This window comes from Erinaceus europaeus, chromosome 23 (assembly GCF_950295315.1).
Source record: "Erinaceus europaeus chromosome 23, mEriEur2.1, whole genome shotgun sequence".
NCBI classification, from domain to species: Eukaryota; Metazoa; Chordata; class Mammalia; order Eulipotyphla; family Erinaceidae; genus Erinaceus; species Erinaceus europaeus.
The window spans coordinates 11,412,833-11,425,532 of NC_080184.1; the positions used below are offsets into that span (position 1 = coordinate 11,412,833).

General features: G+C 42.9%; 3 protein-coding genes across 4 annotated transcripts in view; 2 read left to right on the plus strand and 1 right to left on the minus strand.

Moving 5' to 3' along the window:
* The window catches only part of LOC132535528 (zinc finger protein 678-like), a 307,284-nt gene that overhangs the window by 171,705 nt on the left and 122,879 nt on the right, over positions 1-12,700 (plus strand). The window lies entirely within an intron of this gene.
* Positions 1,155-2,120, plus strand: LOC103116091 (olfactory receptor 7A5-like). Its single transcript, XM_007525954.2, has one exon. The coding sequence runs from the start codon at positions 1,185-1,187 to the stop codon at positions 2,118-2,120; it is 936 nt and encodes a 311-aa protein (XP_007526016.1). The 5' UTR covers positions 1,155-1,184.
* Positions 8,252-11,719, minus strand: LOC103116147 (olfactory receptor 7A17-like). 2 transcript variants are annotated; one of them, XM_060181639.1, is made up of 2 exons: positions 10,814-11,719; positions 8,252-8,260 (listed from the first exon to the last, which is right to left on the minus strand). In XM_060181639.1, exons 1-2 carry the CDS (start codon positions 11,717-11,719, stop codon positions 8,252-8,254), a joined length of 915 nt encoding a protein of 304 aa, XP_060037622.1. The 2 variants fall into 2 exon arrangements, with proteins under 2 accessions (XP_060037622.1, XP_007526071.1); XM_007526009.1 differs by lacking the exon at positions 8,252-8,260 and having other exon boundaries at positions 10,796-11,719.

Consider the following 12,700-nt stretch of genomic DNA (forward strand, 5'->3'; position numbering starts at 1 on the left):
CCCACAATGTAAAGTCTTTCAGGGGGCCAGGTGGTGGTGCACCTAGTCAAACACACCTGATACCATGCAGAAGGATACAGGTTCAAGCGCCCAGGTCCCCACCTACAGTAGGAAAGTTTCACAAACAGTGAAGCGGGTCTCTCAGAGTCTCTCTGCCTCTCCCTAGCTCCCCTTACCTTTCAAGTTCTCTCCTAGCAAATAAAAATATTAAAATTAGGAAAGGTGTATAAATATTGTTGACTGTAGACCCCATCAATTTGATCAGATCAAATCCATGGTGTCTATAGTTTTGTTTTTGTTTTTATTTTTACTCAGCCCTGCAAACTCCTGAAGCAGAAATAAGCACATACTGCAGTAACAAAGTGAAACATCCTATCTGTACTATCTGTACTGCTAACTTGACAGCCCATTGACTTATCAGCACTCTGTGTGTGTGGTTCAAACACTGGGAAGAATTTCTCAGGAAAGATGTGAAATCACCTTACCCTGGAAAAGGGTTGAGAATGCACAAGTGACCTAGCAACAGAAGGGTAAAAGGACTGTTTGTTAAGATGATCTAAGCACATATATTGTAAGTAAGCATATTGTCCTGTGCTTCTCAATCACAATTGAGAACAATATACAGTGAACAGAACAATAGACAGAACAATATACAGTGAACAAAGCAATTTAGCTTGAGATCCATAGAAAACCCTTGAGCTGTGGTCCAGGTGGTGGTGCAGTGGTAAAGCTTTGGACTCTCAAACATGAGGTCCTGAGTTCGATCCCCGGCAGCACATGTGCCAGAGTGATGTCTGGTTCTTTCTCTCTCCTCCTATCTTTCTCATAAATAAATAAAATCTTTTAAAAAAAAAAAAAAGAAAGAAAGAAAACCCTTGAGCTAAATGGAGGTGTATAAGATTTTTTTTTTTTGAGATTTTATTTATTTATTAATGAGAAACATAAGAAGAGAAAGAAAGAGCCAGACATCACTCTGGTCCATGTGCTGCCAGGAATTGAACTCAGTACCTCATGCTTTAGAGTCCGATGCTTTATCTACTGCACCACCACCCGGACCACAGATTTTGTTTTTGTTTTTAGATTTACCTGAGAATAATATGGGGAGAGAGAATCTCCAAGTAATACCAACTAGTGTGAACACTTACCATGTCCTATTCCTCTTTCCTGCTAGTCCCTTCTGCCACATGGACCCAGAGAATAAAACACAAATTTCAGAATTTCTCCTCCTGGGCTTGTCAGAGGACCCTGAGTTGCAGCCCCTCCTTTTTGGGCTCTTTCTCGCCATGTACCTGCTCACTGTGTGGGGAAATTTGCTCCTCATCCTGGCTGTCAGCTCAGACTCTCACCTCCACACCCCCATGTACTTCTTCCTCTCCAACCTGTCCTTGGTGGACATCTGTTTCACCTCCACCACCGTCCCCAAGATGCTGCACGACATCTGGACCCAGAACAAAGCCATCACCTATGCGGGCTGCATCACACAGGTGTACTTTCTTATCCTCTTTGCGGTAGCAGACAACTTCCTTTTGACCGTGATGGCGTATGACCGTTATGTGGCCATCTGTCACCCCCTGCACTACACAGTCATCATGAATCCCCGGCTCTGTGGACTGCTGGTTCTGGGGTGCTGGGTTGTAAATGCCCTGTATTCTTTGCTACAGACTTTAATGGTGTTGCGATTATCTTTCTGTGCCAATGTACAAATCCCCCAATTTTTCTGTGAACTCAACCAGTTGTTCCAACTGGCCTGTTCTGACATCTTTTTCAATGACCTGGTGTTATACTCTGGAATTGTGCTGTTAGCTGGAGGTCCCTTCACTGGAATCCTCTACTCTTACTCTAAGATTGTCTCGTCCATATTGAGAATCTCCTCAGCTCAAGGGAAGTCTAAAGCCTTTTCCACCTGTGCCTCTCACCTCTCTGTGGTCTCCTTATTTTACTGCACAGTCCTAGGAGTTTACCTGAGCTCTGCTGCTCCCCACAGCTCACACTCAAGTGCTGTAGCCTCAGTGTTGTACACCGTGGTCACCCCCATGCTGAACCCCTTCATCTACAGCCTCAGGAACAAGGACATCAAGGGAGCTCTGAGAAGAGTCTTGGGAAAGGAAACTATCAGGTGACCAACCTTTCTAGGAAGAAAGAGTGTATCCATATGGCAACGTTCAAAATCTAAGCCTCGCGCTGCATTTCTCTGATTTGGTTTTTGAATTTATTTATTTATTTATTTATTTATTTATTTATTGGATAGAGACAGCCAGAAATTGAGGGAGGAGGAGGAGACAGAGAGGGAGAGAAACAGAGAGACACCTGCAGCCCTGCTTCACCACACTTGAAACTTTCCCCCTGCAGATGGGGTCCGGGAGCTCAAATGTGGGTCCTTGCTCATTATAATATGTGCACTCAACCAAGTGTGCCACCACCCTGCCCCTGATTTTGTTTTGAATCACAACAATATTTTGTTATTTTTGCTGATATTTTCACTTTTGATTTTGACTTCTCTGGGTTCCTTATTACTTACTTCACTGATATGTGAAAGTTCTCTGACTATTCAAAAACAGTTTCCTCTGTCATTTTTTTTTCTACTTTCCCCATATTATTCTCAGGCAGATTTGGAAAAATAAAAATCTTATACACCTCCATTTATTTCAAGAGGTTCTATAGATCTCAAGATATATGCTTTGTTTATGAAATGTCATATGTGGTTTTTTTTTTTTTTGTATTTTCCTTCTGTTTGACTATAAGAAGATCTGTTAAGGGGCCAGGTGGTGGCGCACCTGGTTGAATGCACCTATTACAATGCGCAAGGACCCGGGATCGAGCCCCCAGTGCCCACCTGAGGGGGAAAGCTTTGCGAGTGGTGAAGCAGGGCTATAGGTGTCTCTCTGTCTCTCTCCCTCTCTGCCACCCCCTTCCCTCTTGATTTCTGGCTGTCTCTATCAATAAATAAAGATAATAAAATAAATAAATAAAATTAAATAATATATTTAACGCCAAAGTAAAAGACTCTGGGGTGGGTGGGTAGGTGGAGAGAATACAGGTCCAAGAAGGATGACAGAGGACCAAGTGGGGGTTGTATTGCTATATGGAAAACTGGGAAATGTTATGCGTGTACAAACTATTGTATTTACTGTCAAATGTAAAACATTAAATTCCCCAATAAATAAATTCAAAAAAATTAAACTAAATTAAATCATATATTTTAAATAAATAAATAGAAGAAGATCCGTTAAGTGCTCTGATGAATAAGCTTTTCTTGATCAGCACAACCTACTATCTCATCAGACAAGGGTTCCTGAGACTATCCCTTTTATTATTATTATTATTTTCTCTTTTGTTGCCCTTGTTGTTGTTTTTTATTGTTGTAGTTATTATTGCTACTGCTATTGTCTTCGTTGTTGGATAGGACAAACAGAAATGGAGAGAGGAGGGGAAGACAGAGAAGGGGAGAGAAAGACAGACACCTGCAGACCTGTTTTACCGCTTGTGAAGCGACTCCCTTGCAGGTGGGGAGCCGGAGGCTCGAACCGGGATCCTTCCGCCGGTCCTCGCGCTTGGTGCCATGTGCGTTTAACCCGCTGCGCTACCGCCCGACTCCCTCCTGAGACCATCCTAATTCACTTCTGCCAACAACTATTCCTTTGCAGATCATGCTGTCCCTACTCTTTCTGGCTATTCAGATTTCCATAGCATGCTGTGTGATGCAGTTGATCCTAGGTTGGTGTTGTACTCATCTGGATCCAATCGATCACACAGTTCAGGGAACTCCATGTGAGAATGGAGAGAACAAACCGACCCGTTTCCTAGCCGTGTCTACAAGGAAACACCCATAGGAAAACATTGCTTGACAGATTGTGTGACCTTAGTGTCAATGTTGACATTCTGACATTTGAAGGAAGGATTTAATTTTGGAGCTATTCTCTATACAAAAGACCCGGATAAACTCATGCAAGATGAAGAGCGTGGTAGTTTAATTCATTGGTGGGAAGAACTACTGTTGAGGTTTTCAAATGGGTGTGTTGAGATACAATTCACTTCTAAGGAAACTCAGCCACTAATGGGCACAGTCCAATGGTTTTCTGAGTATTCATGGATAGATTTTTTTTTTTCCAGAGCCCTGCTCAGCTCTGGTTTATGGTAGTTCTGGGGATTGAATCTGGGTCCTTGGAGCCTTGAGCTTTTGTAGAATCTTTATGCTATTTCCCATGCCTTTCACGGATATTTTCATTAACACAATTAAATGTGTATATATTTTATGATATCAGAGGACATCTGGTGCTTTTCATCTTTATTGAATTGCCTTCTTATTTCTCCTTGAGAATCCCCAGTGCTGACCACAACTATGAATGCTTCTCTTTCTTTCTTCCTTCCTTCCTTCCTTTCTTTCTTTCTTTCTTTTTGATGAAGCCTTTCTTTTTTTATTTTTTTTTCGCATTACCTTTATTTATTTATTGGATAGAGACAGCCAGAAATCAAGAGGGAAGGGAGTGATAAAGAGGGAAAGAAACAGAGAGACACCTGCAGCACTACTTCACCACTTGCAAAGCTTTCCCTCTGCAGGTGGGGACCAGGGGTTCGAACCTGGGTCCATGAGCACTGTAACATGTGCGCTCAACCAGGTGTGCCATCACCCGGCCCTATGAAAGCTTCATTTTTCTTTTACTGTTTACATTTTTCAGTGGGTCACAAATGGGAGTGAATTCATAATGTCAATCATATCTAGATAGATAGGTTACTGGAAGATGATAATAAATTACTTTGTTGGATGATGGGTTGACTCGTAGCTGATATATGATATTGTAGATGATAGAAAGATGATAGATAAAGGATAATTGTGATAGATTGATGATAACTAGATTTATAAATGACAGATAGGTAGATGACACACACATAGATAATAGATACTGGATATATAGACTCATAGAAAGGTAGATAAATTCATAATAGATGACAGATAACAGAAAGACAGATGGATGAGAGTTCACCAGGAGCGGTGAGCTCATGGAGCCTTGAAAAATACCCTAGAAAATATCCTAGAAAAATTCCCTGCTGGGGGCCTTCCTAAAAAAATATTTGTCAGATTATAAAAGAAAAGGGAGAACTCTAAGGCAGCAGGAACCTCACATTTCCACTATAGAGCCTATATTTCCCCCAGTCCTGGAAACTCTAGGGTGGGGCTCACTTTCCTGCATGCTGCTCTCAAATTCATACCAGATAATATTGCATCCGCCGATTGCAACATAGTCAATTCAATGAGTATCACCTCAGCACACTTCACTTCAGACTGTGTTCAGAGACTTCAGGTGTAGAATGAGAACCTTCAGCTTCATTGCTCGGGTGAGGCCTTTCCTTTCATAGCATTCTCTAATTCCATTCCAGGAAGCTCACTTCCTAACAAAATCCAAAACCTAGATATAGACCAGGTCCTGTGAGATAGGGCATGTGTTCACATGTATCCATAAACTAGGGCAAAATATATACCTGAAAGCAAAAATACACAAGAGTCTTCAGTGAGTATCCCCCAACACTTCATCTGCACTATTCCAGCCTTTAGGTCCATGACTGTTCCAACAATTTGTTTGGCTTTGTATGTTAACTCTCTTTTCAGCCACCAGGTTCTGGATGCCAGCAGGATGCCCACCAGATTTCCCTGGACAGGCAACCCCACCAATGTGTCCTGGAGCTCCGCTTCCCCAGAGCCCCAATCTACAAGGGAAAGAGAGAGGCAGACTGGGAGTATGGATCAACCAGTCAACGTCCATGTTCAGTGAGGAAGCAATTACAGAAGCCAGACCTTCCACCTTCTGCATCCCACAATGACTTTGGGTCCATACTCCCAGAGGGATAAAGAATGGGAAAGCTATGAGGGGAGGGGATGGGATACAGAGATCTGGTGGTAGGAACTGTGTGGAGTTGTACCCGCCTTATCCTACAGTTTTGTTAATGTGTCCTTTTTTAAATAAATTTTAAAACAAATTTAAAAAAAGAAAAGAAAAGAGAAACAGGCAGATAAGTAAGGTAAAATAGGTCAATTGAAGAGCAGACCCAGCATGTAAAATTGGAGGAGAACATAAGTTGGTGGTGGGAGTGGTGTCTACACACCTATCACAAGGAGGCAAGGAATTACACTCAAGTGACAACTGTCTTATAAATTGTTCTTTCCTCAATAAAATGATTTTTGAAAATCAAACAGAACTCTGTTTTCATGATATCCAACAAAAATGCACGGTTATACCGCTAGACTGTTTTAATAATCACATGCACTAATAACCATTTTTCCTTGTTTTCACTGATTTAATAATGATCGACAAGATCGTAGGATAAGAGGGGTATAATTCTACACAATTCCCACCACCAGGGTTTCATATCCCATCCCTTCCATTAGGAGATTTTCTGTTCTTTATCCCTCTAGGCACATGGATCCAGAATCATCATAGGGTGCAGAAGATGGGAGGTCTGGCTTCTGTAATTGCTTCTCTGTTGAACCTGGGCATTGGCAAGTGGATCCACACCCCCAGCCTCTTTCTGTCTTTCCCTAGTGGGGCAGGGCTCCGGGGAGGTGGGGTTCCATGGTACATTGGTGGGGTCGAACTGTTTTGTTGATTTCACAGGAAATGTCTAAGAGTAAATGTATTGTATTTGTACTTATACACTTTCTCAAGTCAACCAATTTACAAACATGCATGTACCATATATAAACATAACCTCAGAGACTAAATATACTAAAAAGTAATAAAGGAAGAAATAGAAAAAAAAATTTAAAGATTTTTCCAACTATGACACCATCTCCCCAGGAAATAATGTGGGTCCAACTGCATAGTAAATGTCAGGTACAGACAAAAACTAGTAAAGTCATGGGCCCTTTGGAATAGACCTAAAATAGACCTACTAGCTTTTTCCAAAATGGAGACCCCAAATCTTCATCTACAATATTCCAGCCTTTAGGTTCATGATTAATCAACAATTTGTTCTTCTTCATATCTTAACTCTTTTTCAGCCACCAGGTTCCAGATGGTACCATGATGCCCCATCAGTGTGTCCTGGAGCACCACCTCCCCAGAGTCCTGACCCACTAGGGAAAGAGAGAGAGACAGGCTGGGAATATGAATCCACCTGCCAACACCCATGTTCAGCGGAGAAGCAATTACAGAAGTCAGACCTTCCCACATTCTGCACTCCATAATGACCCTGGGTTCATATTCCCAAAGGGATAAAAAATAAGGAAGCTATCAAGGTAAGGGACTGGATGCTGGCTTTGACTGGGATCCATGTGGATTCAGTCGGCTAGGAAGGATCGTCAGTTTCCCCAATGAATGGGTACTCACGAGATGCACCACGGGAAGGTCGATCCAATGATAATTTCTGGAACCATCCGTTACACCCCAGTTCCATGGCTGCCAGTTCTTAGCAACATCGCCCCGCCAGATATTCGTCGGGATGCGGCATCATCTAAGTTCATTTCCCACGTCTACGCTCGACCGGACCTGCCAATATACGCGGATATCTTCGCCCACCCTGTCCAACGCTTGACATCTCATCACCCAATCTGGTCCCCTACGCCTACAATGAACTTCTCTGTTCCAGACTCTTGGAAACAGAGCTGGCAGTCAGCTGAGGAAAAGAACAAACACCTCATCACAGACCCCTGCGAGCGTCAACCCGGCTTTGACCTAGCACGTTATGATTGGGCCCTCCTCAATCGCTATTGAACAGGCCATGGCCGGTGCGCCGCTATGTTCCATCGCTGGGGAGCCAGAGACGACCCGAACTGCCCCTGCGGCTCCAGACAGACTATGACCCACATAGTCAACGACTGCCACCTCTCCAGATTCAAAGGAGGTCTCGAAACTTGACATCAGGCTCCACCTGACGCTGTTGACTGGCTATGGAAGAAGGGCAAACGCTAGAAGAAGAAGGAGGAGGAGGAGGAGGAGGAGGAAGAGGAGGAGGAGGAGGAGGAGGAGGAGGAGGAGGAGGAGAAGGAGAAGAAGAAGAAGAAGAAGAAGAAGAAGAAGAAGAAGAAGAAGAAGAAGAAGAAGAAGAAGAAGAAGAGGAAGAAGAAGAAGAAGAAGAAGAAGAAGGGCAAACGCTAGAAGAAGAAGAAGTATGTCCTGGATCCTACATTTCCTTTTCAAATGACTCACGGACTTCAGAGGTTAACACTAATCCTCCTGGGTCATATACACTGGGCAAAACAGCACACTGTCCAAGCAAGCTTTTACAATAGCCCCAATTTATTTATTTATTTATTTGTTTATTTGCCCTTTTGTTGCCCTTTTTATTGTTGTTGTAGTTATTATTGCTATTTTGTTATTAATGTTGGCATTGTTAGGACAGCAAGAAATGGAGAGAGGAGGAAAAGACAGAGAGGGGGAGAGAAAGACAGATACCTGTAGACCTGCTTCACCACCTGTGAAGGGACTTCCCTGCAGGTGGGGAGACAGGGGCTCGAACCAGGATCCTTATGCTGGCCCTTGCGCTTTGCGCCACCTGCGCTTAACCCACTGCGCTACCGCCCAACTCCCTCGGCAGAAGATTCTTAAACCCAACTGGGGTCTGTTTCTGAATCATGCATGCAAGGTGAATCTCAAAATCACAGACACCAGAAACTCAACAGCAGCAGCTAGACAGCTAGACATAAAACCGACAGAAACGTTCACAACACACATGGAACATTTTTGTTGGGGGGGGGATTAATGGTACACAGTCAATAGTAAAAAAAAGTTGTTGGTGCATGTATAAAATGTCTTAGTGTTCTGCAAAATACTACCCCTCCCCCCAGCCTAGGTCTTCCTCCACCATGGTGCACCAGGACCTGAAGGTCTGCCCCTACCCAGAGTTCTTTACATGGGTGCAGTACACCAAACCCAATCCAAGTTCTGCTTCGTGTTTCTCTTTCTATTCTTATTTCTCCACTTCTGTCCATGAGTGACATCATCCAATATTCATCCTTCTTCTTCTGGCTGATCTCATTTCATGGGATTCCTTCAAGTTTTATCCCAGATGAGGGGGAGAAGGTGAACTCACCATTTTTAATAGCTGAGTAACATATATATATATACCTCACAACTTTCTCAGCCACTCATCTGCTGTTGGACACCTAGATTCCTTCCAGGTTTAAATTGGGTGGACGGGTGTGTATTGCTCTTAAGAAACGCATGTTAATCCCTCTCTCCATTGTTACCAGTCATCTCTATCAAGAACAACACAACAGAGTCCTTTGTGGGCCCCCATAGGCCCTTGCCTTCAACTTGTATCAACAAAGGTAGAGAATGTCCCATCCTCAGAAGGGAAGATGGACAACATACTCTATGCTACACCCGAGGAAGATGGGTCGATATTGGGGCAGCTTGGAATGTTCCTACTCATGACCACAGAATGTGAGCTCAGATCTACAGGGATGCAGAGGTCACATAGACTCCTAAGCTAAATATGGGCCCCAGATCACATCAAAACTATGGGGTTTACAGTCAAAAATATTTATATCCCTTTCCAATATTAGGGAGCTACTATCTTCCCTGATCCAGCTTTCTGGTCCTTTTTCCAGCCATGACATTATCTCCCCAGACAATAACTTGGATCCACCTGCATATCAGATTTCAGGCTCAGGGGAAAAAAAAAAACTAGTATAGTCACAGGCCCTTTGGTATATAACTAAAATATGCCTACTAGCTATCTACAAAAGGGACACCCCCCCCCAACTCTTCATCTGCACTATTCCAGCCTTTGGGTTCATGATTATTGAACAATTTGTTTGACTTTATATGTTAACTCTCTTTTCAGCCACCAGGTTCCAGATACTAGCATAATGCCAACCAGACTTCCCTGGATAGACAATCCTACTAATGTGTCCTGGAGCTCCAATTCCCCAGAACCCCACCCCACTAGGGAACACTTTCCCACCTAAACCTCAAGGATATCTTTGATGATAAAAACCCAATTGCAAGGAAAACTAAATCAGAAGCATATCAATGGGACTACATCAAACTGAAAAGCTTCTGCATAGCCAAAGAAATTATCACACAAACAAGGAGACCCCTCACAGAATGGGAGAAGATCTTCACATGTCATACATCAGACAAGAGACTAATCACCAAAATATACAAAGAGCTCAGCAAACTTAGCACCAAAAAAGCAAATGACCCCATCCAAAAATGGGCAGAGGATATGAACAGAACATTCACTACAGAAGAGTTTCAAAAGGCTAACAAACACATGTAAAACTGCTCCAGGTCACTGATTGTCAGAGAAATGCAAATAAAGACAACATTGAGATACCACCTCACTCCTGTGAGAATGGCATACATCAAAAAGGACAGCAGCAGTAAATGCTGGAGAGGCTGTGGAGACAGAGAAACACTTCTGCACGGCTGGTGGGAATGTAAGGTGGTCCAACCTCTGTGGAGAGCAGTCTTGAGAACTCTCACAAGGCTAAAAATGGACCTACCATATGACCCAGTAATTCCTCTCTTGGGGATATACCCCAAGGACTCCATAACACCGAACCAAAAAGATATTTGTATACCTATGCTCACAGCAGCACAATTCGTAATAGCTAAAACCTGGAAGCAACCCAGGTGCCCAACAACAGATGAGTGGCTGAGAAAGCTGTGGTATATATACACAATGGAATAGTATGCAGCTATTAAGAACAATGAACCCACCTTCTCTGATCCATCTTGGACAGAGCTAGAAGGAATTATGTTAAGTGAGCTAAGTCAGAAAGGCTTTGCACGTTTCTAAAGCTTTAAGCTCTGTAATCAAGGGCCTTTCTTCAGGCTCAAGATAGTTGGGTCTTTCAGGGATGCTGTCCAAAGAATCTTCTCAGGGCTCCCTTGATGTCTTTGTTCCTGAGGCTGTAGATAAAGGGGTTCAGCATAGGGGTGACCACGGTGTACAGCACTGAGGCTGTTGCACTTGAGTGTGAGCTGTGGGGAGCAGCGGAGCTCAGGTAGACTCCTAAACTTGTACAATAAAATAAGCAGACCACAGAGAGGTGAGAGGCACAGGTGGAAAAGGCTTTGAACTTCCCCTGAGCTGAGGTGATTCTATATAGAGAGGAGATGATCTTAGAGTAAGAGCAGAGGATCCCCACAAATGGACCACCACCCAACAGCACAGCTACAGAGTACACCAAAAATTCATTGAGGAAGGTGTCAGAACAGGCAAGTTGGAACAGCTCGTTGATATCACAGAAGAATTGGGGTATTTCAAGGTCTCTACAGAAGGACAATGGCAGCAACATTAAGGAGTGTACCAAGGAATAAAGGACGCTTATGACCCAGCACCCCAGAACCAGCAGTCCACAGAGCCAAGGGTTCATGATGACCGTGTAGTGTAGGGGGTGACAGATAGCCACATAGCGGTCATACGCCATCACGGTCAGGAGGAAGTCATCCAGTCCTCCAAAGAGTAAAAAAAAGTAAATCTGGGTGATGCAGCCCGCATAGGTGATGGCTTTGCTCTGTGTCCAGATGTTGTGCAGCATCTTGGGGATGGTGGTGGAGATGAAACCAATGTCCACCAAGGACAGGTTGGAGAGGAAGAAGTACATGGGGGTGTGGAGGTGGGAGTCTGAGCAGACGGCCAGGATGAGGAGCAGGTTTCCCCACACGGTGAGCAGGTACATGGAGAGGAAGAGCCCAAAAATTAGAGTCAGAAGTTGTGGGTCTTCTGATAATCCCATCAGAAAAAATTCTGATGTATCATTTCCTAGTTCCATGGGGTGGAGGTGACTTTGAGCAAGGCAAAGGAAAAAAAGACGATTGATATTTCCAAAGTGGGCATTTCATCAGAGTGGGCTAACTTAAAAATTTATACTTTGCAGGACCGGGCTATGGCACACCTGCTTGAGTGCAGACTACACTGAGAAAGAACCCAGGTTCAAGCCCCCGGTCCCCACCTGCAAGGGGGAAAACTTCAGGAGTGGTGAAGCAGGGCTGCAGATGTCTCTCTGTCTATGTGTGCTTAACCAGGTGTGACATCACCCAGTCTTCTTTTATTCCATTTCTATTTATTACAATAGTATTTAATGAAAGTTTCTATTAAAGATTGATAATGTGCTCACTGATGGTAAATAAAAATGCCATGGAGAATATAGTATCTGTTCTTACAAAAATGTTAACACAAATTAGATAATAAAGAAACAATAGATTATTTTAGAATAGTATGTGGAAAGACAACATGTAATTACTTATGTACATTTACATAACAGCAATATAATATTCACAAAATATGAGGTACAGAAGCTACTTACCTACAATCTCAAAAAAATAAAGCTAATAATTGCAAAGACCTTACTGAAGATGAGATATAGGCTGAATATTGAAAGATAGACAACTAGGTAGGTCATCTACAAGCAGGGGAGAGGAGTTTCTTTTCTTCTTTTTCTTTTTTTTTTCTTCCTTTCTTTCTTTTTCTTTTTTTACCAGAAAACTGCTCAGCTCTGGCTTATGGTGCAAGGGATTGAACCTAGGACTTTGGAGCCTCAGGCATGAGAGTCTCTTTGTATAACTATTACGCTATCTACCCCTGCCTGAGAAACTTCTAATTAGTGGTATAATGTAATTAAAAACTAGGAGGGTAGAAGGCTGGGCATCACACAGTCTTCTATTATCATTTCTTTTTTTTAATATTTATTTTATTTATTTATTCCCTTTCGTTACCCTTGTTGTTTTACTGTTGTAGTCTATTATCATTTCTT